Source organism: Sus scrofa, chromosome 14, assembly GCF_000003025.6.
Source record: "Sus scrofa isolate TJ Tabasco breed Duroc chromosome 14, Sscrofa11.1, whole genome shotgun sequence".
Classification (NCBI taxonomy): Eukaryota; Metazoa; Chordata; class Mammalia; order Artiodactyla; family Suidae; genus Sus; species Sus scrofa.
The window spans coordinates 110,576,760-110,603,490 of record NC_010456.5 but is presented as its reverse complement, the minus strand read 5'-3'; the positions used below and the strand labels follow the sequence as shown (position 1 = coordinate 110,603,490).

Below are 26,731 nucleotides of genomic sequence, written 5' to 3'. Positions count from 1 at the left end.
CAGCTATAGATCCAATTAGATCCCTAGCCTGGGAACCTCCATATACCGTAGGTGTGGCCCTAAAAAAAAAAAAAAAAAAAAAAAAGGGCACCCCCCCAAAAAAAACCCCAACCACACACTTCTTTAAGCCAAAGTGTATCAGCAAAGTGCTCGATGTTTCTAGCATTTTTAAAAAGTCCCAATCTCAACTGGGATCTGACCTTCATTCTCGTCTTACACATATTCCCCACAGCGTGTTCTAGTTTCCCACGAGTGTTCACAGGAATAGGGGTCTCTGGGCGTCTGGGGAAAGTCAGGCTTAGCGAGTCCAGTTTCTTTAAACCACAGGGCTTCCCCAGTGCCTCTCAGAGGCAGGCGCCCACTCCGCTCTTTAGAGGCGGGATTGGTCTGCACAGGCGCCAGAAGGGCTTTGTGGTGGTAGCGCTCACGCCCTCCGGGCTCCGCCACTTCCTGGCTGTGGATCCTTGAGCTAGTCACTGAACTGTTCACCATCTATTTCATAGACTGTAGAACGGGGTCAGGCTGTAAAACCACTTCCTTAGGGTGTGGTTGGTTTCTGTATTTTGGGGGGACACATCCACGGGCATGTGGAAGTTCCTGGGCCAGGGATCAAACTCTGTGCCACAGCAGCAGCAACCCAAGCTGCTGCTGTAACAACGCCAGATCCTTAACCCACTGCACCACAAGGGAACTCCACAAGGGTGAATTTGAGAAAGAAACGAGCTAATATATACTTCGCACAAGACCTGGCACATAAAACCTTCAGCAAAATGGTTGCCATCATTTATCATTAGTGTTAATGAACTTAGCCTCTGAAGGCTTCTGGATGTTCTGGTATAGGTCACTCGATAATTGTCCTGTGTGCTGGTTGGAGAAATAAGTGGTAGGCGTCAGACTCCAATCTTCTACAAAGATGTTAATTGCCCAGCCCCCCACCACCACCTGTCTGGCTGTCCCCTCGTTCCTGTGTTTAAAACTGATAATCCGGAGTTCCCGTCGTGGCGCAGTGGTTAACGAATCCGACTAGGAACCATGAGGTTTCGGGTTCGATCCCTGCCCTTGCTCAGTGGGTTAACAATCCGGCGTTGCCGTGAGCTGTGGTGAAGGTTGCAGATGCGGCTCGGATCCCGCTTTGCTGTGGCTCTGGCGTAGGCCAGTGGCTACAGCTCCGATTCAACCCCTAGCCTGGGAACCTCCATATGCCGCGGGAGCGGCCCAAGAAATAGCAACAACAACAACAAAAAAGACAAAAGACAAAAAAATAAAATAAAATAAAATAAAATAAAACTGATAATCCCTGCCTGCTCCTTTGTTCCTTTTCCCAGGCTTTGCTTGGAAATCACTGGAATTAGGCCACTTTGGCTCCTCTCCAAAGGGTTTGCAAAAGTCAGCCAGTATGACCAGCACATTGTCTCAGCTGCTGGTCTGGGTCACGCCACGAAGACTTTGAATTTGGAAGTTACCCAGCCCAGTGCCTTGCACCTGGCACCAAATGCCAGCCTGTCTCATTATCATCTTAGTGTGCCTTCCTTGTCTAAAGTCACACTCTGGCTTCTCATTTGGGTTTTACTTTCTATTTCTGGCACTCGTTCCCCAAAATCATATCCAACTGTCATCCCAAAGCAGAGCACCAGGGCTTTCTTGTAAACTTACCTTCATCTTCAGGCAGGTGGGCCTCAGGTACTCATTATATGTGTGCCCCACCCACCCTGCATCTCAAATGAAACCACTAGGAACAATGAGATGCTGGGGCAGAGAAAACAGCCACATTCCAGGAAAAGCATTTTTATTGTATTTAAAAACTATTTACAATATATTCAGCCTTCATAAATGCTTTATTTTAAAAACCTTTTACTTTTTTTTTCTTTTTTAACCTGAAGAAAATCTTGGTTTGGGGCGGACAGTAGGGAGGGGAGTGGTGACAGGCTCCTTAGGGATTTTGCAAAGGGAGGAATGTAATACAACAGCAGTGGCCTAAGCGGTAATGAAAGGAAGACTAGGCGGGTGAGCCCCCTTGGGCCAGTGGCCAGCTGGGTAAAAAGACTGCATGATGGCAGCCCTTGCTTGAACCTCACCATTCACTGGTTTGGGTCTGAGGCACCTAGCACTGAGAGCTGACACTCTGCCTATTTCTACCAGGTAAGAGTAGGTGTTGGGAGTGGTTGGTAGCCGTGAGTTATGTACAAGAAGTCATGCACTGCTGAGCCTCAGGCAGAGCCAGGCAAGGGATGTGAAGTCAGTAATACATTGCTGAAAAAGGCATCTCCAGCTAGAAAGTCCACTTCCATAGGCAGTGCCCCTCCTGTCTGCAACACCTGCTCTGGTTTGGTGTGGAAGAGGGGGACCGAATTACGTGGGGGTATAGGCTGTACAATACCCTAGGGTGTGCCAAGAATTTCTGACAACTTCCACTTGGTGGCTATCAGCTTTCCCCATCGATTTGATGGACACTTGAGAAGACCACTTTATAACTAAAAATCCATCTTTTGACTACCTGGTATTCACTTCACTCTGCATTGCAGAAACTTTGGGCTGAAAGTTCCACTAGTTAAAATAGTGGGTTTTAACATCATGTGCGTCTGAGACCTCTGAGAATCACATGAAAGCTTTAGCCCCCTGGGAAACACACATAAGAACACAGACACTAAATTCTAACAGGGGTTTCACAGACCCTCTGAAGTCCAACAATGGACCCTCTGGAGTGATGGACCCCAAGTTAAGAACCCCTGAGTTAAAGGTTCCTGTGGGTAAGCATTTTCTTTTGAGATGCAAATAACCCAGAGGAATTATCAGCTTCCCTACTCCCCATGTGATTATTGATTGAATGGGGGTGGGGATATGGGAGTCATGGTTTTGGAGGAAAGGAAGCGAAGCCTGAATGGTATACCCCAGAGAAAAGTTAGGGAATGGCTTGGAGATTCAGCAGAAAGCACTGAATCACTGGATCCCTGACCCAGGGAACCCAAGGGGAGGGACATACATCAGAAAGGGAAGCAGGTGTCCGGAAGACACCCTTCACTTACTTCCACATTTTTTTCCTAAAAACCTGGCTGTGTGGTTCCCCATCAGAACAAGTTTTAGCTATTTTCAGTCATCCTGCCATCTGGTGGTTATGCTTGGGATTGCATCTGCCCCCAACATCAGGTGAAAAACCAGAGGCTCTCCTATGTTCTTGGAATAAATTACACTCAACTGACTTGCTGGAGTGTAGTAAGAAGTCGGGGTGAGCGAATGGATGAAAAAAGAAGAGTGATTCTTCAATGTTCCTGTGTAACGCACATTGAAGTCCCATGAGAGCTTGCATCCTTCTCGGCCGACTTGGGCACTCTTTGGTTTGTCATGGCTAAAAATGTTTCCACCTAATTTTTTAAAAACTTAATACCTGAAGTTCCATCTCTGGCTCCCAAATGGGTTTCTCTGCTTCCTGATCCTCCTCTTCCAGAGCAGATTTACTGATGAATTGATGACTGCAGATCAGGAGCCAAAACAGATGTGTCCCTGGGAAATACAGTGACTTGAGGTTCTATCTCGCATTCTTTCCACTCCAGCTGAGACAAAGCTCCTAAGCTGCCGAAACCCTCAACTAACAGGAAACTGGTCACCAACAGTTTTCTGTACTGTAACTTCACATGCCGACATGATCGAGTCCCACTGCTCTAATGTTCTGGAAGAATTCTTAGTGCATCTCCTGAATTAACCTCCTTATCTGCTGCTCCAGATCCTAGTGCCCGTCTGCCGGTGGCACCTTTTGACCTAAGCTAAGCATGAAATATGGCGCCAGGGGACACCAAAGAACTAAAAAGGGCATCAGGGGTCCTAGAGTGACCTTGTCAGCCTGGGTCATTTCTTCTCCAATCCCAGACTGTGCTGTGAACAAGACCATTTCTAGCATGTTCCACTGGAGGCACTTCCTTCCGTTATGGCTACAGCAAGGCTCTGAGTCATACTGGAGGCAACAAGGGAAAATCTGCCAAACTGACAGCTAGGGGTGAAGAGGTGGTAAGGAAAGCAGAACGCTCTGTCACCTGTGAGGCCTTGGGGAGGAACACGATGGGAGGACGGGTTCTCCCCAAAGCTCTGCAATCTCACGCACCCAGCGAACACTGCCTGTCATGTGATGAGAGGCGTTAAGTTGGAGTTCTCCTCAGAAGTTCTTTCTCCATCTGGTGACCTCTTCCTTTTTCGACCACCTGAAAAACACGGTTTGTAAGGATCAATCTGTCAGACCGGGAGGACGGTGATACTGTCTTGGTGGTCCAAGCTCTCTTCCAAATAGAAGCAGAAAGGGAGACAAAGCCCTTGACAGTTTGGCAGGAAGTAATCTGCATTCTCTCCTGGGGCTGATAACCTGATATCAGCACATTCACATCTTTTCTTTCTTTTTTTCTTTTCAGGGCCACACCCGCAGCATATGGAAGTTCCCAGGCTAGGGTTGGAATCGGAACTGCAGCTGCCTGCCTATGCCACAGCCACAGCAACACTGGATCCAAGCCACATCTGTGACCTACACTGCAGCTCACAGCAATGCCAGATCCTTAACCCACTGAGCGAGGCCAGGGATGGAACCCACAGCCTCACGGACACTGTGTTGGGTTCTTAACCCATTGAGCCACAACGGGAACTCCCATATTTACATCTTGAAGGATTAGGATGCACTCCACCTGAGATGAATCTCCAAAACGCCGCACACCTAGGCTAGCACCAATGGAGTGGAGATTTCCTAGAGGGGACTGGGTGAATCCCACATAATGCCTCAGAATCATGCCAGCCCAGCCCCAGCTCTAATGACTGCCAGACATTGAGGGGACTGGTCTCACAGCCTTTGTCCCTGAGCCAGGGGTGGTGGATATAGCTGGGAGCCATCTCCAGGGACCTATACTCTTTAGATCAGGGGCAACCTCTGTTCTGTAGTGGGACACATGGGGGTAACCACATAACTGTCTCTAAGAATGAAAGGGCCCTGTCTTCCTAGCTCTGCTGTTTTGAGGAAGGAGTATTTTCCACTGTGTTCTCTCTGCCACGGACTTCCTTCCACCAAGGATATTGCTATCCTTTTTCTTGAGTCTCCTGAACACAAATTCTTTCCTTAAAGGATCAGATCATAAGTATTATAGGTTTTGTGGGCCGCTTGGTTCCTGCTGCCGAATGCTAAATTCTGCCGTTGTGGCCATCCGTAACAAGTGGTTCTATGAACCCAAAAGTCTTCATTTTTATAGGAATGGGCAGGAGAGGGAGGTCAGGATTTGGCCTGTGGTTATGGGTTGCAGACTCCTGTCCTACATGACCACCAGCTGAGTGAGACAGATCCCCAAACCATCAAGGGTGCAGTACCAGCACAGGCCCTGTTATGGATCTCCACGATGGTACCTCATTAGGGTTCCTAAAAGGAGTCAATGGTTCCTCTTCCAGGAGTAAGATCCTAACACGTTTTTTATGCTAACCGCTGGTGGGCAGCTTGCATCTGGGTGAAGAGCAACTCACTCAAAGTTCTCAGCAACTTCTTGCCCATGGTTTCCTCAAAGTCGCTGCTGCAGGGGCTGGTCTCCGTGTCCAGGTTGATGTGGCAACATTCACTATCTGACCCTGAGAGAAAGGAAAGAAGAAAGAACGCAAGCCTTTCCACCTACACACTCAGGGATCCAGGGAGAGGGCAGTTTGGGTTCATGTTCCTCAGCACGTGAAAGTTCAAAACCAGAGCCAAGGCAGGGGTGGCTGTGATAAGGGGAGGGATATCCAGGAAGCTGAGGGCTCTAATTGGTTAGCAAGGGGCATTTTAGTGCCACAAAAGGAACAAAAAGAAGATCACCTTTGGGAATGGGTCAAGCGTCTCCTTCCTCTACCTGCACAGGCCCTGGAAAATCTCAGGGCTCAGTAACGAGGCACATGCCCCCTCTCTTCTCCCACTGAACATAGTCGGGATTCTGAGAGCCACTGACTCTCAGAGCCAGGAAGGGACCCAGGCCCTCACCGCCAATGCTCGTGAACCTAAGAGGGGAGGCAAGGTGGTATGGTGGAAACTGCACCACTCCTGAAGCCACAAGGCTGAGCCCATTTCTTTTTCTTTTTTTAACAGCCGCACTGTGGCACATAGACATTCCTGGGCTAGGAGCTAAACTGGAGCTGCTGCTGGGGCCTGTGCCACAGCCACAGCAACACTGCATCTGAGCCGCATCTGCGACCTATGCCACAGCTTGCAGCAACTAATCCTTAACCCACTGAGCGAGGCCAGAGATTGAACCCACACCCTCACAGAGACAACGTCGGGTCCTTAACCTGCTGAGCCACAACAGGAACTCTGTTGGGTCCACTTCTAATGAGGTAAACTGGGCAAGCCATTTCTCTCCTCCAGGCCTAGGGCCCCCATGTGTCATACGGGGAGGATGGACTGCCAACATCTCCACCCTCATTGCTTTCATATAACGTCTTGCTACATGTGCAGGAGAAAAAAAAATTGGTTCTAAACTCAGGTCCTGGAATGGTGATGATGCACGTCCCAGATTTTCCGAGTTGGCCACAACTTCTCACTGACTTCAAAAAATCCACGAGCACTTGTCAGATCATTGCTCTGGACTTGAGGGATGGTAGGCTGTGGACTGGAGCAGATCTGGAAGGTCGAGTGGGGTAAGGACTGGTCTGGGAGTGTTGGTGGAGGGGGCTGCTGAATGCTTAGGGATGTATAATCTCAGGATGGGTGGGATACTGGGAGCTCACAGCAACATAGCTGTTGAGACAGAAGCATTCAGTGTCTCCAAGAGAGGTGCTGTGATCCCAGACCTTAGGACAGAGTCTACAGATGACTGCCAGTCTCTGGGGCCTGAAGGAAGGGAAGAGCCCTGCCATTAAGAGTGATAGCTGACCTCCGTTTCCTCATCTGTAAACTAGGCCTAATAGTAACTGTTTAGGGGGCATGGAACCAAGCATTGTGAGGTGCCTTCCTAAAGAGGTTATCGCATTTATGCTCAAAGCTGCTTCATGATTTACATCTATCGGCATAAGGAAATCGAGTCTTAGGTTAACTTGTTGAAAGCTGTGTAGCTCCTCAATGGAGAGGCCAGGGTCTGAGTCCAGGTTTGAAACCTAGCTAACACTGTCCTACACGCTGTCTTCCTGGGAGAATGAGTTAAGATGGGCCTGAAGAGCGGTAGGTAGGTGAGCAGTAAGCCTTAGTTTCCCTTCGCTGCTGGCATAAGGAGGTGGGCAGTTGTACGTGGGGGCCGGGGTCCCAGACTTCCCTCACCTGGCTCACCCCAGGCCATCCCAGTGCCTGACGGCCACAACCCACTCGCTCCCGCGGGCCCAGCTGCCCTCCCTGACCTGCTCTCACGGGAACAGCTGCAGGAGACAGTGAGAGCTGCTGTGTGCTCGGCTCCTCCAAGTCCGTCATCTCCTCCTGGGCGAAGGCCGTCTCCTCCATCCTCAGGTACACGACCTCACCGGGGCTTCTCAGCCCATCGGAGCGGCTGCCTGGGGAGGACAGCGAGTGTGTCACGTCTCCGCTTTGGAGAAGACCTGGGGCTCCCCGAGGACACGATGGCAGCTCTGGGCAGGGCTGGGAAGGAAGGCACGGCCGGCTCTACCCCACAGCCACCCAGCCCATCATCAGCCCAACTGACTTACACGGCAGGATGTTCCTGTTGCTCAGGAGGGTGGCGGCAGGGTCTTCCTTGGGAGTCTGGGGTGTGCCCCGGGTCGTGGGGGCCTTGGTGGAGTCTCCGTCAGTGAAGGCTTCCATGTCCGGGGACTGGGGTGAGCTGTCCATGTGGCAGGCGGTGAGTGCGTTCTGATACTGCTGCCGTGTGACCTGGAAGAAGGGGCAGAGAGGGCGGAAGCTCAGGAGGAGCTGGGCAGAGCCCCGCTGGATGCAGCCTGCCTTCCTGAGCTCAGTAGCAGCCCCCCTAAGGTGCTTTGAAAGCCGTGACCTCTGTGGCCTGGGATCCATGATCTGGCAGCCTTACCCAAGCTGTACCAGCCTAGGAGTTAAGGGACAGTGAGGGGACCCTTTGTTTGCCACCAGAGTTCGCTCTGTTCACTTTAATTGGCCCTGGACTCTTATACCTGGAGGAGCTGAGTCTTCTCCCACAATCCAGGAGAGGAGGGAGGGCATTTTCAGTTACAGGAAGGTTTAAAACATAGCCTTATCCTATTGCCAAAGGCCGTCTTCTTAAGAGTCAGTCACCGGGGCTCCCCTAGCTGGTGCAGAGAGCTGAAAGAAGAAACTTCCATATGAAGAGATACCCTCTGGGAAAACCACAGATGAAGCCAATAGGTTTTGTTTTTTTTTCTTTTCTTTTTTTTCCTGATGGCTTCCTTAGTCACTGAGGAATCCATTTGGTAAAGCCTTCAGTTAGTGACAGAAAGAAGCTCCTTCCTCTAGATGAATTTATATACTTACTTCTGTTGGATGAGAACTCAACTATCTACTTGGTTTCTCCTTTTATGAAAGCTCATAAATAAATTTACCATTTACTTGCAGTAACAAATTCATTTCTAATATCTTTTTCGTCAAATTGGTTTGCAACTTCTTTTCAATTTTTTATTGAAAACATCATTGGATTATTTATTCATTTTTGGAAATCATATATATATTACTGGAAGTGCTATAAATATCCTAAAGAGATGGAACTGATGAGTAGACTTTCAGACATTGGTGAAAGCTCTAGCTAGTATTAATATTACCTAGAAAAGCTTGCTTTTGCAGATAGAGGGTTGGATATGAGGATGGAACCTTCCATCATACAGTGCATTATGGTTCACAGGGCACTTAGGAATGTGTTGTCTCCTTTGCTGGTCACAATGACTGCATGGGGTAAGCAGGAGCAGTCTTGTGAGGTCCATTCTACAGATAAGAAAGTGAGATCCAGGGAGTTCCTGTCGTGGCTCAGCGGTAACGAACCCAACTAGTATCCACGAGAACATGGGTTCCATCCCTGGCTTTGCTCAGTGGGTTAAGGATCTGGTGTTGCTGTGAGCTGAGGTGTAGGTCACAGACGCAGCTTGGATCTGGCATTGCTGTGGTGTAGGCTGGCAGCTACAGCTCCAATTCAACCCTTTGCCTGGGAACTTCCATATGTTGCAGGTGCAGCCCTAAAAAGCAAAAAAGAAAGGGGGGGGACCTTTACTCTTGCTTTGCAAGGGAAATCATCTGAGCCCGGCTCTGCACACTGCAAACACACCTGGCCACATTAGGCTGCCTCTCACATGACCATCTGAGCCCGGCTCTGCACACTGCAAACACACCTGACCACATTAGGTTGCCTTTCACAAAACTTTAGGGGAGGCCCCCCAATAACTGCTGTGTTGTTCTGGGGGTCTGTCAGCATCAGGTGACTGACGAGAAGCTGGCACATGGTCTAAACTAAGGTCATCATCAAAATCCAATTTTCTTGCTGTAAAATGTTGTTGTGATGATTGTTGTACACCTATAAGTGTAATAAAATTCATTGAGTAATTTAAAAAAAATCCAATTCTCTACTATGCTCTCAGTTTTCTGAAGCTGAAGCTTTCTTTGGAGTCTTGCAGGTTCTCCTGGCTTAAGGGGCAGGAAAATTTCCTATGTCACACTTGATTAAGACCAACAAGACACTTCACATTACTCTGTTAGTTATTTATTTATTGCCTACACCAATGGCACGGAAAAGTTCCCCAGCTCAGGGAGCAGTGATAATGCCCTATCCTTAACCTGCTGAGCCACAAAGGAACTCCTATTTGGGTTCTTTTTTTTTATTATTTATTTTTTTGCTTTTTAGGGCTGCACCCGTGGCATATGAGGGTTCCCAGGCTAGGGGTCCAATCAGAGCTACAGCTACACCACAGTCACAGCAATGCCAGATCCGAGCCGCATCTGCGACCTACACCACAGCTCACAGCAATGCCCAATCCTTAACCTACTAAGTGAGGCCCGGTATTGAACCGGCATCCTCATGGATACTAGTTGGTTTTGTTTGGGTTCTTTTAAACTAATTAGTTTAGATTTGGCTTCCAGTTTAGTTAAAGAAGACAAATGACCCTTCACCTAGAAAATATGGTGTTGAACACACTGCCTATTCAAGACAAATGTTCAAGTCCCAGTTGCGCCACTTCTGAGCTGGGTAACCTTGGCCAAATCATTAACGTCTCTAAGATTGTAAAAGAGGCCCAGAAATAAGGAGACTACATGAGTCAATGTACCCTACAACTGTGAGGAATGATTGATTGCTTAAAACATGTCCTTACCCATCTCTCACAAATCAACTTTATAATAGGTATATATTTCAGAGAAAAGGGTCAACCTTACCATATCATTCTGTCATTCCTCTTTTTAAGTTTAAAAAAACAAACAGGAGTTCCCGTTGTGGCTCAGTGGTTAACGAATCCGACTAGGAACCATGAGGTTGTAGGTTTGATTCCTGGCCTTGCTCAGTGGGTTAAGGATCCAGTGTTGCTATGAGCTGTGGTGTAGGTTGCAGACACGGCTTGGATTCCGCGTTGCTGTGGCTCTGATGTAGGCTGGCAGCTGTAGCTCCAATTAGACCCCTAGCCTGGGAACCTCCACATGCTGTGGCAGTGGCCCTACAAAAGGCAAAAAGACAAAAACAAACAAACAAACAAAACAAAAAACAAAAAAACCCAAAAAACAAACACAAATTAATACCATGTCAGTGGGTCACCTTAGAAGAAATCATTGAGAAGGTATGACTTAGGAAAATGCATTCAGGGAAACACCTCTCCCCAGCTGCACTTCTAGGTTCCAGCATCGCTTTTTGACAGCTCGCTCTCCTTGTTCACCTGTGAAGCCTTTTCTACCTAGCACAGTACTTACTGTCCAAGAGATATCACATGTAAGTCACAGAGGTAATTTAAAATTCTCTAGTTGTCACATTAAAAAAAAGTAAAAATAAAAATGTGAAAGTAATTTTAATAATACATGTCTTTCATTTAACCCAACATACCCAAAATAACTTTGCTTCAAAATATCAAATATAAAAGTATGAATGAGGAATCGTACATCAAGTCTCTGGAATCTAATGTGTATTTTACATTTAACTGAACATCCATCTGGATGAACTACATTTCATGTGCTCAACAGCCACATGTGGCTACCGGCTGTTGTACTGGATAGCACCGGTCTAGCAGGTCAACTAAATAGTTCTGCCCAGTTTTGACAATCTAGTCTTGTGTGGCCAAGGTGTTGCCACTGTTCGCCAGCACAGAATCTCTGGTCCAGCTCGGCTCCTCTCTCACATTCCTTGAACACACCATGTTTACTTGCCTTCCCACCCCTATTCTTTTCATTCTCTCTTCAATACTGTAGATGTAACCATTTCTTAGCAATAGCTTGAGTTCAAGCCGTCTTCTCTTAGACTCCAACCAGTTAAGAACTGAAACATCCTCTTGGTCACAAAGGAAATGGAGATCTGTTTATCTGGAAACTAACAGAAGTTAAGGGTACTTTTGATGCTTTGGGACCTTTTAATTTGGGAGCCAATGTATCTAGTCAAGGTTAACTGGCTGAAGTGATGTCTCCAATCAGTTTAGGGTGTTCTGCTGACATTTTTGACTTTCAGGTGGTTTATTCATCCCTCCAAACACGATTCTACAATTTAGAGATTCTGCCACCAGACGATGATGGGACATCTCGGCCACAATTACACAATTCAGGCTATGAGACATCTGCCAAGTATTCTTTAGTTTAATAATGGTATTTATAGAACACATTTCTTTTTTTTTTTTTTTTTTTTTTTTTTTTTTTTTTTTTTTTTTTTTTGCTATTTCTTGGGCCGCTCCCGTGGCATATGGAGGTTCCCAGGCTAGGGGTCTAATCGGAGCTGTAGCCACTGGCCTACGCCAAAGCCACAGCAACGCGGGATCTGAGCCACGTCTGCAACCTACACTACAGCTCACGGCAACGCCGGATCGTCAACCCACTGAGCAAGGGCAGGGACCGAACCCGCAACCTCATGGTTCCTAGTCGGATTCGTTAACCACTGCGCCACGACGGGAACTCCAGAACACATTTCAAAAAACTTCATAAGGATTCTTTGATACCTTCAAAATTTATTAACTACTATTAATCATGGCTTTAATACCATCCCCAGATAATCTTTAATTACACTTTTCTATCTAATTTTGTAACTTATCTTTTTTTTTTTGTCTTTTTAGGGTTGTACACTTGGCATATTGAGGTTCCCAGGCTAGGGGTTAAATCAGAGTTGTAGCTGCCAGCCTATGCCACGGCCACAGCAATACCAGATCTGAGCCACATCTTCGACCTACACCACAACTCACAGCAATGCTGGATCCTTAACCCACTGACTGAGGCCAGGGATCGAACCCGTGTCCTCATGGATGCTAGTTGGGTTCGTTAACCACTGAGCCACGATGGGAACTCCATAATTTTTGTAACTTATCTTGAAGTCAAATTTTCCTGGACTTAGTGAAGAGTTCTGTTACTACAGGAAACACCCCTGAAGCCAGTCATAGGAGCTTTGGCCAGTGAAATCACCCTCGAGCTCCCTCAAAAACTCTCTTCATATTAAAAAAGGGGGTGGGGGCACTTGGGGAGGTGAGTAAAAGAGCAGCCTAAATATGCCCTGAAAAGTCCATTCATCCAAAGGAGAAAAATTTCAACTTTAGTTCTCTGTATCATCTTAACTTACATTAAAAAACAAAAGAGAAAATCTAGGAGTTCCCATAGTGGCTCAGTGGGTTAAGAACCCAACAAAGTATCTGTGAGCATGCAGGTTCCATCCCCGGCCTTGCTCAGTGGGTTAAGGACCCAGCGTTGCTACAAGCTGCATCATACATCACAGACACATCTGGGCTCTGTTGCTGCTGTGCTGTGGAGTAAGCCCCAGCTGCAGCTCTGATTCAATCTCTAGCCCAGGAACTTTTACGTCGCAGGTGTGGCCTTAAAAAGGAAAAAAGAGAGAATTCAACCCTTAGGTTAAGCAAGAGCTTACAAAGTTCACGTCTATAGAATGACTCATTACAACTGATGTTTTTAAGAGACTAGAGGCCGAAGCTTAAAGAGGTTTCTAAATACTGCTTTAACCAGTTTCTATTCTTCCCCCAACTGAATTGTTATAGCAGCCTAAATGGACTAGGACATGTGGAAAGACCTGAGAAACATTAACAGAAATTCCCAATGCACCAAAAACAGAATCCAGACGTCATACTCTGGCCAAGAGATGACAAGCAACACTTCACTCCCGACTCACATCAGGCTCTGTCTTTGCACATAACACACCAGCACTCGTATCCTCAGGCCAGCAAGCTCTTTCCTGCCTTTGTGGTTTCTATCTTGAACATTCTCTCCCATCCCCTTCCAAGTCTCAACAGAAAACATCCTTTTCTCAGCCTGCTGGGATAACCATTTCTAAAGCAGCCTCCCTGCCAGCTCTGCCCAATCAGTTTATCCCACGATCCTGTTTATTTCCTTCAGAGCCTCCATCACCACCTGTAATTAGCTAGGTTATTTATGTGGTTAACTGTTTATCATCTTTCTCCCCCTAAGACCGCAGAGGCTCCAGAAAGGCAGGAGCTTGCTTTCTTGTTCACCATGGTATCTCCCCAATGCCTAGATGGTGCCGAGCACGAGCAGGTAGTCAGTAAATATTTGTTGAACCGCTCCACAAAGAGTTAGTATAGGAGAGTCTCTCTTCTCCCATTTTTTTCTTCCTCTACTTCTGAGGAAGGTCTGCAATGAGAAGGCTTCCGGGCCAGAAGATCTTGGGCTGGGTTTTTCTGACGTTTAACCTGTCACGTTAGGCTGATTAAATGTCCACAATCACACACGTCATGTGTGTTATTGGGTTACTTCCTAAAGTCACTTCTCCTTGGCTCTGTCAGCTCTGATTTCCCTAAATTCTCAAAAAGCCCAGGGACTTGAGGGCTTGGATTCTGGAGACAGAGAGACTCCATCTGCCACTTCTCAGCCATGGGACCTTACATGCCTGAGGCTCTGGCTTCATCTATAAAATGGGGATGACCTAGTACCTACCTCTTAAGGTGGTTGTAGGACTAAGTGGGTAATTCTGACCAAAGTGCGGGGCACAGAGCACCCGATCAATGGTCATGATCCCAGCCTACCCCCCCAGTTTCGTCCCCCTCCCCAGTAACTTTCCATGGTTACTTTTATCTGCAACGTGTTTTAGCCCAGGGTGTCCGCAGAGTTCTGGAACACAGAAAGCCAGCCAGCACACACTGCCCTCGAATAATCACATCGAGTGTTTGAGCAGAAAGAAAGGGCCTTCTCTCACCTTTGTGATTTCAATACACCTTTTGTCACCCGGCAGTGGCCTGCAACCGGGACAATAGCTACTGGGTGTTTAGTGGGGCTTGGGAAAATGTACCCCCTTCTGATCTCTGGCCAAGTGTGTAATGGTTTGTGGGATGCCGGCAAACAAGACAAATAAAACCTTTCAAAGCAAGCAAGGAGGAAATCTTAGAATGTTTCTGTTCAATATCAAGCTCAATGAGGGGAATAAAGAAATAGCTCCCCTCTTAATGACAAGGCTCTGCCCCCTGGGAGCGAGGGGACCGCCCTGCCTCAGTGTTACCTTCACGAACTGCACATCGCTGAGGATGTGGACGGAGTAGTCAGGCGTGTAGAGGTTGTTGCTGCTGCTGCACAGCTGGGTGTTGCTCCCCCCAAAGTCACTGCGCTCGCGGTTGGGAGACTCAGAGCGGTTCAACCCACTGCAGCGCGAAGGGGATCGGTTGACTGCAGAGGATGAGAAAGAGGGGAGGGAGAAAAGCAAGGATGGGGAGGAGGAGGGGAGAGAGAGAAGTGCTGTTTACTGAGGTCCCACAGGATCTTTAGGTGATGGCGATGCAGGCAGGCGGACCCAGACCCTCACTCCTCCCATCAGCGCCCAGGGAAACAGCCAGCTGCTCCATTTACAGAGCAAAGGCCGAAGACCTCAGGGCTCCACTCAACCCAGGTGCCTCGGGCTCCCCATGACCTCTATCAGCAAGGGCTGGGCAGAGGGGGTCCACCACTCCCTCTTGTTGCGGGGTAAGGGCAGGAGAGGAGGACCCTGCCGTGAGTGTGGGTTGCTACACCAGAACGCCAGACCTTCTACTGGGGTGAGTCATTTTATACACAGTCCACGCACAAATTCTTTCAGAAAGGCTGAGGCCTTAAGTTTGCCCTCAAAACCACCTGTCACTGCACAGATACCCAGTCCTCACAGCAGTGAGGCATTTCGGTGCAGCCGACTCAGACCTGCCCAACACTGGCAGGGCCGGGCACAGCAGAGGCCCACAAACCACATGGATGGATAGTTAAATCACATCAGTAAACTGGTAAAATATGCTCTATCCTTGTCCTTGGGCCCAAAGGCACAAAGCCGGAATAGTCCTCCAGGCCTTTTGTCAAAGGCCTCCTACATGTTCCAAGTCAGCTTTCTTTTTTCTTTTTAAGTTCCCAGGCTAGGGGTCGAGTTGGCTTCCACCCCAGCCATAGCCATATGGGATCGGAGCTGCGTCGGTGATCTATGCCACAGCTCACAGCAATGCTGATTCTGAACCCACTGAGTAAGGCCAGGGATCGAACCCACATCCTCACAGATACTGGTCAGGTTCTTAACCGGCCAAGCTACACGGGAACTCCCAGAGTCAGCTTTCTTTTTCCATTTTCAAGAACCACTTCCTGGGAAAATTCACCTAAGACCACATCATTTGTTTTCAAAATGGACTGTGTGAACCACCCTCCCAGGACCAACAGAAGAGAGGTTCTTACGTGACCCTGGCAGTGACTCAATCACGGAATAGCCCCACCTCCACCCTTCTGCTTCCCAACTGATGTCACCCTGCATTTCTTCCCAAAAAGGAGACACGAGAGGCTGTCAGCCTGTCCCAACACAGAATCAGTTCAGAGACTCCAATGAAAAGTCCACTTCCTCAGAGATCCTTCTTCCTGGTTCTTTCAGAAAAGAACCTTGGGAATTTAGTTCTGTCTCTTAAGATAACACTGCCATCAATCAAACTGTTTGATTAGCATCCATTTGGAGTGACTTTTGGAGAGCCAAAGATCTGTTTAGCTGCCAAGCTATTATTGTTGCCTGGCAAACCAGTGTGGCGGAAAGATTCAAATGACAATAGGTTGAATCATTTTCTCCTTAGAGCCATAATAATCACTGCCTTGATCACACTGTAGAATTAAAGCTTCCAATCCAGGCTCCCCCTTCTCAGTAAGTGTCATTCACATGTACACTATTACTTAAACTGGAAACCTGGGACTCACCCTTGACTCCTGCCAGTCCATTAGCCCATCAAGGCCTCTTATCTCCACTGCCGACACAATAAACTCATCTGCTTCTACTGTCTCCACTCGAGTCTCAGTCATCCTCACCCTCCCCTGGATCACAGTCTGGTCTCCCCACTTATAATCTGTTCTCCCTTCAGCTGTCAAAGCACATTTTAAAAACACAAATCAACTTCTTAATGAATCTGAATAAAATCTACACTCCTTGTTAGGATCCCTAAACCCCCCATGACCTGACTCCTGCTTTCCTGTCTGAGCTAATCTTGGGGTTCCTTCCCCTCCCCTGCTTGTTCTAATTTAATCTTGGGGTTGCCTCCCCTCCCCTGCTTGTTCTGTTCTAGCCTACTGGTCACCTTGGGGGTCTTTAATCAGGAACACACCCCCCACCTCAGTAGAAGTCATTTCCCCTGCTTCCCCCCCCACCCTGCCTCATTTCACTTCCATACCCCCCATTTCCTACTCAAGCCCCTCTACCCCATCCTCCTTTCTCAGTCATTAGGTCTTAGCTGAAACACCACCTTCTCTGAAGACCTAGTCTGACCACCTGCAGAAGATTCTCCCTACTTTCCTCTGTCACTGTCCCCTGTTCATCCCTTTAAGCCACGTTTCACCAGTTTTAATTAATTACACATTTGCATTTCTTTGTTCCATCTTCTCCTCAGTTCCATGAGGGCAGACTTTGTCTTTTCTGGTCATTGTTGTACCTTCACTGTCTAGCACAGGGCCTGGCCCAGAGTGGGCGCTCAATAAAAATGCATAGAATGAACAAATCAGCAGCTAAGAGTCTCTGAAGGAGTTTTTATTTAGAATCTAAATTTTGATAAAGTTTTCAGGACTCTCAAATCATCCTGGAGTCAGAAGGTCTTTCCCCTGCAACCTAAGTCATTCTGGGGAAGCTCGCTTCTCGGAGAAGTGAGGTGTGGGTCGGAGGACACTCCAGAGACGCATTGGAGAGAGTTAGAGAGCATGTGGTGACAATCCGAGGACACTAGAAGCCTCAGGCCTTGGCCTCGGAACTCGAGGAAGAGGCCACAGGGAGCATCAGGACCTTCTTTTGTTTAATAAGAGCATGTGAAATGGGTGGTCCTGGAGTGGGGTCTCTAGGGCCCCTTCTTATCCACTAGGTGACAACAGAGTGACCAGGGACCCCAAGGGACAGTGGTGGGGCCACAGAGAATAGAGTGAAACACCAAGGTGACTGTAAATGGCAGAAGTATTGGGCAGAAAATATCCATTTCACTTCTGGTCCTGGTCCCTTGGAAACAAACCAGTGAGGTCTGGCTTGCCTAGACCCACTGTGTCTGACTGTGGTGCTCCTCAGGGTTGGTTGTTGTGGAAAAGGGGGGCAGTCCCGCAGGCGTGGGGCTTCGCTGGTGTGAGCAGAGTCTGGAACCTCACACCTTGATCTGGTGGGTCTTGTCCTCTATCAGTTTGGAACAAGGAGAGAGAAGGTGATCAGGGCCTTGTGGCTTCGGCTACCCTGAGAAATAGCCACGGCTCGTTGATAACCCTCCGCTCTGCCTATCGGGACATGTGTGCTCACACGCCCCACCTCTGCTGCTCTGCATCCTCCTCCCTACATCACAAGCCAAGATAAGTTCAGGGAGGCTGATCAGGAAACACAGCCCTATCACACCTACTAAACAACTTCTGCCTGAATCACTTCCACTCCCTGTTGGAAACAGAGGCGACAGCGTCATTCCTCTTCTCCCCACAGCTCTCATCCTTGCTGGTACCCAGCACAGGCCTGTCACCCTGCTGGCACTCACGGGAACTCACATGTCAAACACAAGTGACATCACTGTTGTGCTGGGAAGTAAAATGGTTTTTTTTTTTTTTTTTTTTTTTTTTTTTAACTAAAACAATGCCAGAGTTCTCCGTCCTGGCTCAGCAGAAGCGAATCTGACTAGCATCCATGAGGACACAGGTTCCATCCCTGGCCTTGCTCAGTGGGTTAGGGATCCAGCGTTGCCCTGAGCTGTGGTGTAGGTTGCAGACGTGGCTCGTATCTGGCGTCGCTGTGGCTGTGGTGTAGGCCGGCAGCTGTAGCTCCGATTTGACCCCTAGCCTGGGAACCTCCATATGCAGCGTGTGTAGCCCTAAAAATAAATAAATAAATAATATAATAAAATAAGATAAAATAAAAACAATGCTATGGAAGGTTAATTCATAAGATCTCAGAGGATTCCCAATGCCAAAAGACACAACTGTCTTACAAAGGTCGGGTCTATAAAAGCAATTTTTAAATGAAAAAGAAATGCTCATTTCATGAAAGAAAGTCCCAGCTCATCTGAGGGTTGTTTCATGTCCTAGAGCCTGACATTCCTCAATAGGTAAGATGCTGATGATTCGGCATTTTGGTAATTGTGCACATACATTCAGAGGTTTCTGAGAGAGGGAAATGGAAATGCTTTTAATAAAAAAAGAGAGAAGAAATCAGTAACAGACGAGTGTCCCAGCAGCATGGTAAACTAGTTCAAGTTGTCTAATTCCCCTTGGCATTTCCTAAGAGCACAGAGGCACAGCTTGGGGGAGTGAAGGAAACTACTAAACACAGGACAAAGAGGTCTAAGAGGGGACCGATCAGTGATGCATACAACTGACCACAGGACCCCTCAACAGGGGGCGGGTCGAGCCACCAGCGTATCCCTCGCCCACTCTTGCTCTTATGGCACCCCCTCAAGCTGGCCCTGGAGGGACTGGGTGGCAGAGGGCAGGGTTTTCCGCTGGAGACCCCCCCCCCCCCCCCCCCCGCTGTGGAGTAGGGCGGCAGACCTCGTTCCTGCAGACTCTGTGTGGTCAGCCTGCAAGAGATTTCGGTCTCAGATGGCAAATTGAAGCTACTGAGGTTGGGTGGAGAAGACACCGGGGGAAAAGTGGGTGTGAGGGGGATGGAAGGCGATTTTACACTGCAGTCAGGGCTGGATGGCATCTCTTCCCATGCCGTGTAGACACGCAGGGGTCCTGAAAACCTCAAGCACTGCTGGGACTCTGGCTTTACTCATGACACCTGTGTCTGGAGAGCTTTCGCAACTCTATCCCAGGAGCAGGACCCATGATACAAAAGAATACTGCAGCCCCCTTTCCAATCTGGGGATTTGAGAGGGAAAGAGAGTTTGGTGGCCGCCCACTTAGGTCTTCCAGAGCATCAGTGAGGGACAGGGAGGGTCAGCCCACTTAAGCCATCATCTGTGTGCCACAGGCCACTTGCATTTTCCAAACTGGACGGGGGAATTCAATTACAGAGGTTCATACGAACACAAACTAGGATTATTAAAATTCATCATTCCAGGGTAATATTCAACATCAGACAGCCAAATGCCAAAAGCTCTCTGTCAAAGCTACAACGTGAACTCTGCCAATCAGCCCAAGTTAGGAGCCCAGATGAACTCGCTCACGTTACATGGGGCTTTAATGGGTCCCAAATGTTTTCTACGCATGAGCCAACCCAAAGGAATATTTCCATTTCCCACATTTCACAAAGTAAAAGGATTATTTTTAGGAACTCCCTTTATATTCTGGGAAAAAACTATCCTCATGGATCTCAAAGTGCATTACAGATGGACAGTCAAGCACTGAAAAAGGACCCTTGCCGACGACCTCTCTCCAGCCTCTGTGCTTTTGTGGGTTCATCGGAGCTTGAAATCATCTCCACCATCAGGAGAAGAAAGAAGGAATGAATCTGAGGAGAGGGAATGATCACTGCAGTGGGGCCACATATTCTCCGCGGTTTCGTTTTTAAGTGAAAGCACCTGCAAAACTGGCTAATTATACCACACTCTGGAGGTAATCCACAAACCACTCTGCTCTCCTTATTTCAAACTATGGCTCAAACAGAAGGAAACTCGCTGTGGGTAATGGTGGCAATGTTTGGTATAGGGACCGCTGGCCTCAATCCAGTGTGACACCGTAATTCATTAGCACAGATGCTTTCAAATGCAAAAAAGTCACAGCCCTCTAGAGGGCACAGCATGCCCACATTCGGAAGGGCAGCAAGACCCCCCTAACAGGACCTAAGAGACATGGATTCCTGTCCTCAACCCTCTACCTTTTCACTACACCTCTGATACTGGCCCAATGGCCTAATTTCTTGGAGCTGTTTCTTTACCTATTGTTTCCCAGAATCTCCTAAAGTGATTGTGCAATCAAATACAATAACAAGGGGCTTTTTTAAAACTTAAAGGCCCTATGACTTTCCAGGTGTATCTTTTCCCCTGTGTAAGATGGGGTCAAGACATTATATATGTCAGTTAATGTTTATAGATGACTAATGTTTCATATGTCAACATGGGGCCAGAACGTGCCAAGGACTGCTCTCCACAAAAATGCAATGACCGAGGCTTCTTCTTCTGGTGACATGTAACAGAAGCAAGAGCGACAGTGGGAAACCAAAAATATAGGTCCCGGGGATGTCACTCAGTCGTGGTTGGCTACAGATAGAGACCAAACAAAAGAAGGTGGGGAGAAAAGAGACAAAGGAGAAGCAAGACATTCCTGCCTCTCATTTTCTCCTGCTGTGCCTGCCCCTGCTCCACTCTGCAGAGTTAAACCAAGGGTGGGAAAGAGCTGGCCTGGGTCTCACCTGTTTCTGTTGGGTTGAACACCTACAGTCATGGGAAATGGGAGGAAGGTTAAAAGAGCTCTCAGAGGCACATGGCACCAGCCTGAGTTGAATTAGAAGACTCCGTACCTCCTGGGGGATTGCACAACAGAAATGAGTCACCTTCCTTTAACCAGGAAGTTACAATCAACTAGGTTGTCTGGCTAACTGAGGGTTAATTTAAAAAAAACTATACCCTTACTCTCATGCTTTCACGCTTTCATTCCTTTTTTTTTTTTTTTTTTTTAATGCTTTGATCCTTTTGGTTGAAAATCTTTCTAAAATGTGCATCTTCCTTTTCAGCTGAAACTTCATCGCACATTCTTCATTCAGTAAGATTCCCTGCAAGTGAAGGACCTTGAAGGTCCATGACGTGATTATTTCTATGTACACTGGCATGTGGGAATGACCTCTAAGCTGGTGGAGGCACCAGACTGGCATCTTTTATTGACTGTACTTTATTCCTGCAATTATCATAAAGGCATGAGCACTCAAAAAGCAAGAAAAAAAGTATCACTTGGTGGAAAGTCACTATTAAGTAAGAGAGAAAACGTTGGTGAAACTTGAGAAGGTGGTTAACTCATCTTGTGCAGATAATCATGGGAACCAGATGGGTCTTGATGGAAAAATGTGATTTGCAAGAAAGTAGAAATCAACATAAACAGTTCTGAAGTTGCAAACTTGGGGGTCTGAGGTCTCAGCACACAGCCTTTTTGAATATTGAGGATCTACTCTATAGACAGTGAAACATAACTGGATTCTTTTTTTCTGTCCTTTTTTTTTTGGCCATCCCATGGCATATGGAGTTCCCAGACCAAGGATGAGATCCGAGCCGTAGTCGTGACCTAGGCTGCAGCTGTGGCAATGCTGGATCCTTAATCCACTGTGCCAGGCCGGGGATGGAACTTGTGTCCCAGCACACCCAAGACACTGACGATCCCCTTGTGCCACAGCAGGAGCACCCATAACCGGATTCTTAAGGACTGAGGCTATCTATGGTGGGGCCTCAGAATCATTTCCATAGCATTGGGGTAAGGGACACAGATGTGGAGGGTATGGGAAATTAGGCTGTGTTCTAAACTTCAGGGAAACTTACAAATAAATCCTTACTCTGGTCATTACTTGCTCCACGATCTAAGAGATCAGCTTCCAGAGATGAAAAGAATACAAATACTTAACTGCTTGTTCATATGTTTTACAGTCTACTCAGTTCTTAAGTTACTGTGTGGCTCCTATGAGGAGCTGCTTCACCCAATTAAAAAGAAGTCTAGTAACTTTAATTAGCAAGAGCGGTTAGGAGTTCCCATCGTGGCTCAGTGGTTAACGAATCCAACGAGGAACCATGAGGTTGCAGGTTCGATCCCTGGCCTTGCTCAGTGGGTTAAGGATCCTGTGTTGCTGTGGCTGTGGCATAGGCTGGTGGCTACAGCTCCGATTGGCCCCCTAGCCTGGGAACCTCCATGTACTGTGGGTGTGGCCCTCAAAAGACAAAAAAAAAAAAAAAAAAAAAAAAAAAAAGGACAGGTTAAACTTATGAAAAGTTGATTTGAAAATCTTACATACACATCTTTGTATGGGCAGTCAGAGAGAATGTGGTCACTACGCAGTGACATGACTAGGAAGATGAGGATGGGTCAGCAGTTAGCTAAAGGCAGAGACCACAGAGAAGAAAAGATGGAGGAAAAATAGGAATAAAGCATAGTCTTTCATTGTTTCTTCCTATTTTTCTTCTGCTGCTCCCCTTATCCCTCCATTCTTCAGGCAGACAAATAAGGAAAAACTTGCACCATCCCTCACCCCGCCATTTCTCCCTCTGTGTACACGGATATATCCCTGGGAGCTAAGTTCACAAGTGACACCATTGAACCAGCCATGCTTGAGCACTGAGTACAAGTGAGTGTTATCAGTGCAATGTGCTATGCCTTAGTCCTGGGAGTACCTGCTGGGAGAGACTAGTTTTCATGCGGGACAGTGACAGAGACCAAAGGCCTCTCGTTAACCTCGTGGATCTACAGAGACAGAGACATCATGCATGTTTACCTGGGGAGCCTGCCAGAGAGTCCCCTCTGCTGAAGGCGAAGGTACGAGACACAGAGACGGGCACTAAAGAGTCAAGGATTTGTGAGTTTCGAAGCGGAAGATAAACACAAAAGGAGAGAGACAAAGAGCAAAGTGGGTGAGACAGTCTGTTCCTGGATCTTCACAACATCGCATTTCTCTGCCAAAGGGAATCTTGCCTCTGGAAACGTGGAAATCGCATCCTCTCACAAAGTCACTCTCCAGAAAGAAGAAAATAAAATACTCTGCTGAAGGTCTTCCAAAAAGAAACACAGTAATCTTAGAGGGAATTGGACCTACCAATGACAAGAACGGGCAGTGCCCCAGCAGGAAGCGTGGGTGGGCAGCGTTCTGTCTGAGGTCACCTTTTTTTTTTTTTTTGCTTTTTTAGAGCTGCACTGGAGCATATGGAAATTTCCAGGCTAGGGGTCCAATCGGAGCTACAGATGCCGGCCTATGCCACAGCCATAGCAATGTGGGATTCAAGCCATGTATATGACCTTCACGACAGCTTACGGCAATGCCGGATCCCTGACCCATTGAGCGAGGCCAGGGATCAAACCCGCATCCTCACGAATACTAGTCAGATTCGTTTCCACTGCGCCACAATGGGAACTCCCTGAGGTCACCTTCTTGAGCCAGGATCTGTGCTAGAAGTCTAGCACTGCACCCCTGCCAGGCTTGCCCATCTGCCTCAGGTCTCCTGCTCACCTGCGCGAGGGCTGAAAGCAGAGTGCATGCTCCTCCTAGGGGCATTCTCCAGGGAGCTGTCTCCTGCCTCAGACTCCTAGGAGCTCCCTCTGTGGTTATGGTGCTGGGGAAGAACTGCGCATGGCTAGAGGCTTAGGATATAGGAAGGGCAGTGTGTCTAGTGATCTTCATGTGACTCGACTTTATGAACGAAATCACAGTCACCTCTTAGCAAGTGTAAGTGCTCCAGAGCACCTCTCTTCCTATCCCTTCCCCCCACCCCTCTCTCCCCACAGGGTCTGAAATGGTGCTGGCTATCGCTGGGGACCTGGGTGGGGTGGAGTATCATACTCCAGTCCTTCCCTGCTTTTGACCCTGATCAAGCAGTGTTTCTGCACTAGAATCTGTCTTTATCTCTCTTATCCAATCATTCCCAGAGTCCCTTCCAAAGACGAAATGAAATTGGTCTGTAGGTGACCGCACACTGAAATAGGTGGCTTCCACAGTCTTGATTGCTGCACCCAATGATTTGCCTGAAATTACCCAATAGTGCAGGGGTGGGGGCGGGGAGGACTTTATACCTACCTGACAATTATTTACTTTGACAGGAGATGTCAAAGAATATTTGAATGGGCTCCCAGTTTTGCAAGACACACTGGAATAAGAAACTCCACTGTATCAAGAGGAAAATCCCAGCATTTCTGAGTCTCAAATTAAAAGTACTGGATGGGAGACCTGTTCTCCCCCTACTTGCACACCCCTGTGGGCATCTGTTCTGGCCACCCTGAGCTCAGGCCCCGTTCCTCCAGGGTGCCAGGGTGCCAGGGTGCCACAGTCCTCCTGGTAATCAGAACTAAGGTAAAGGTGGAAGTGCTGGCTGTGTTCCCTTCACCCTGCCCGGGAAAACCAGAGGGACTTACTTGTAACCTGAAATTCAAGTTTGAGGCCTTGGTCACAGGGCCAGTGTTCTGAAAAACTCATCATTTCATTTACCACCCAAAGGCTGACAAAGCCATAGGCTGGCGTCAAGGACAGGTGTAGTTTGGCAGACTGAGCCCCTATAAGAGTTTACTGTCCTGTGCCTCAGGCTTAAGTCCTCCCTTGACCTACAGGTGAGGTTCGTGGCCAGTGAAAGATGCTGGTGGCTGGCCCTGGCTGAGAGCGCACCTGGGACAAGGGTGTGTGTGTGTGTGTGTGTGTGTGTGTGTGTGTGTGTGTGTGTGTGTGTGTGTGTGTAGGTGGGTGGTCTTTGCAGTTATTTCATACCTCACTCTACTAAGGGTGTGTGTGTGTGACTCTACTAAGGGTGTGTGTGTGTGTGTGTGTGTGTGTGTGTAGGTGGGTGGTCTTTGCAGTTATTTCATACTTCACTCTACTAAGTGGGGAGGGTTTAGGGGAGGATGGAAAATGCCTCTCTACCCCTACAGGCTAATTTGATTTCTCTTTCCTCCTGAAGATTGATAAAGATGCTCAGATGTGTGGGGAGAGAGAGTTTAATATTTTTCAGTTAACCAGTTTGGAAAGAGAGATTAGTGTTGCAGGTTTATTCTGTCTCACTGATAAAATGGAAGGATTTTGATAAAAAGGACTAGAGACAGGAAGGACGGAAAGGAGGAACCCAGATAACATCTTCCTACTACTTAATATTTTTCTTTCTTTTCTTTCTTTTTTGTCTTTGTAGGGCTGCACCTGCAGCATATGTAAGTTCCCAGGCTAGGGGTCGAATTGGAGCTGTAGCTGCTGGTCTACACCAGAGCCTTAGCAATGCAGGATCCGAGCCGTGTCTGTGACCTACACCCCAGCTCACAGCGACACCGGATCCTTTAACTCACTGAGCGAGGCTGGGGATCAAACCCGCGTCCTCATGGATACTCATCAGATTTGTTACCACTGAGCCACAACAGGAATGCCTAATATTTTTATTTTAAGGAAAGAAAGTCATCTAACTCAGTTCCTGGGCTTGGGAACTTTAAGTAGCTCTTTCCCCCTAGAGTTCCCACCTCCTTGGGGCCTGTGGAAGAGCCAGAACAGGGTCAACATGCCCAGGTAACAGTTTGACGCCCAGGAGTTAATCTACCTTGAGCAAGTCCTAAGTGACAAATGGTGTAAATCTCCTCTAGAGAACCAAGGATTACTTGGCCCTGCAGACCATCTCTTTCCCATCTAGACTTTGTGTTCTGAGAACAGATGCTAACTTTATCAAGCCTAATTAAGATTTATTGGCTTATATAATAGGGTCCTTTTTTTTTTTTTAATTTTACTGTTCTCCTTCAACTCCTGTTGGAGCACCATTTGGGCTTGAACAACCACTTCTATCTCACTTCAGCCCTCTGCTGGGTGAGGATGTGAAATTCTGCTGTAAATTGTTCCAATATGCCCATATAGGGATACCATTCTAGAACATGATGGATCTAAAATCTGTATTTCATTGTGCTGTTTGAACTAGTCAGGACACCGGAATGCACTTAGGTAAATCACTAACTTGCTGGGTGATTTGGAGCAAGTCATTTCTTTAGAGTCTCTGTGTCAGAATGGTATCAACCTTTCATGTGCCAGGGATTGTGATATCAGTTTATATTTGGCACCCTCCAATATAAAGCACTATGTAAAAATCCTTTTTTTTTTTTTTTTTTTTTTTTTTTTTTATCTTTTTAGGGCCACACCCTCTGCATATGGAAGTTTCCAGGCTAGGGGCTGAATCAGAACTATAGCGGCAGACCAGAGCCAGAGCAACTTGGGATCCAAGTAGCGTCTGTGACCTACACCACAGCTCACAGCAACACCAGAGCCCTTAGCCCACTGAGCAAGGCCAGGGATCAAACCCGCATCCTCATGGATCCTAGTCGGGTTACTGCTGAGCCACAACAGGAACTCCTGTAAAATCTTTTTTTATGATGAGAAAAAAACCCATTTGACATTAAAATGGCCACATAAACACTTAGAGCTGAAAGCAGTGCAAAATTCAAACCAGTGAGTCAAAAAGACCTGTAGAGAAATAACACTTTCTGCATCACACTTATATGACAATAAATGACATGCCCTCTAAACACAAGTGCAAAAACTATGCAAGAAACAGAGAAGGTAGGGCATAGTAGGGGCAGAGCGCACCCGCCAACAGTCCAGTGCCAGCCCCCATC

At 47.5% G+C, this 26,731-nt stretch overlaps 1 protein-coding gene across 4 annotated transcripts in view; it reads right to left on the bottom strand.

Annotated features, from left to right (window-relative positions):
- The window catches only part of CNNM1 (cyclin and CBS domain divalent metal cation transport mediator 1), a 62,362-nt gene continuing 37,400 nt past the window's right edge, over positions 1,770–26,731 (bottom strand). Inside the window, exons 7-12 of one of the 4 annotated variants that reach the window (XM_021072279.1) lie at positions 22,887–22,949; positions 14,538–14,701; positions 7,618–7,801; positions 7,315–7,464; positions 5,482–5,583; positions 1,770–4,190 (exon numbers count right to left, since the gene is read on the bottom strand). In XM_021072279.1, the coding sequence (XP_020927938.1) occupies positions 4,111–4,190; positions 5,482–5,583; positions 7,315–7,464; positions 7,618–7,801; positions 14,538–14,701; positions 22,887–22,949 (743 nt within the window). In that variant the 3' untranslated portion in view covers positions 1,770–4,110. Of the gene's footprint in view, positions 4,191–5,481; positions 7,465–7,617; positions 7,802–14,537; positions 14,702–22,886; positions 22,950–26,731 lie in introns of all 4 variants that reach the window. The other 3 variants (XR_002338326.1, XM_005671380.3, XR_002338327.1) reach the window with 3 other exon arrangements.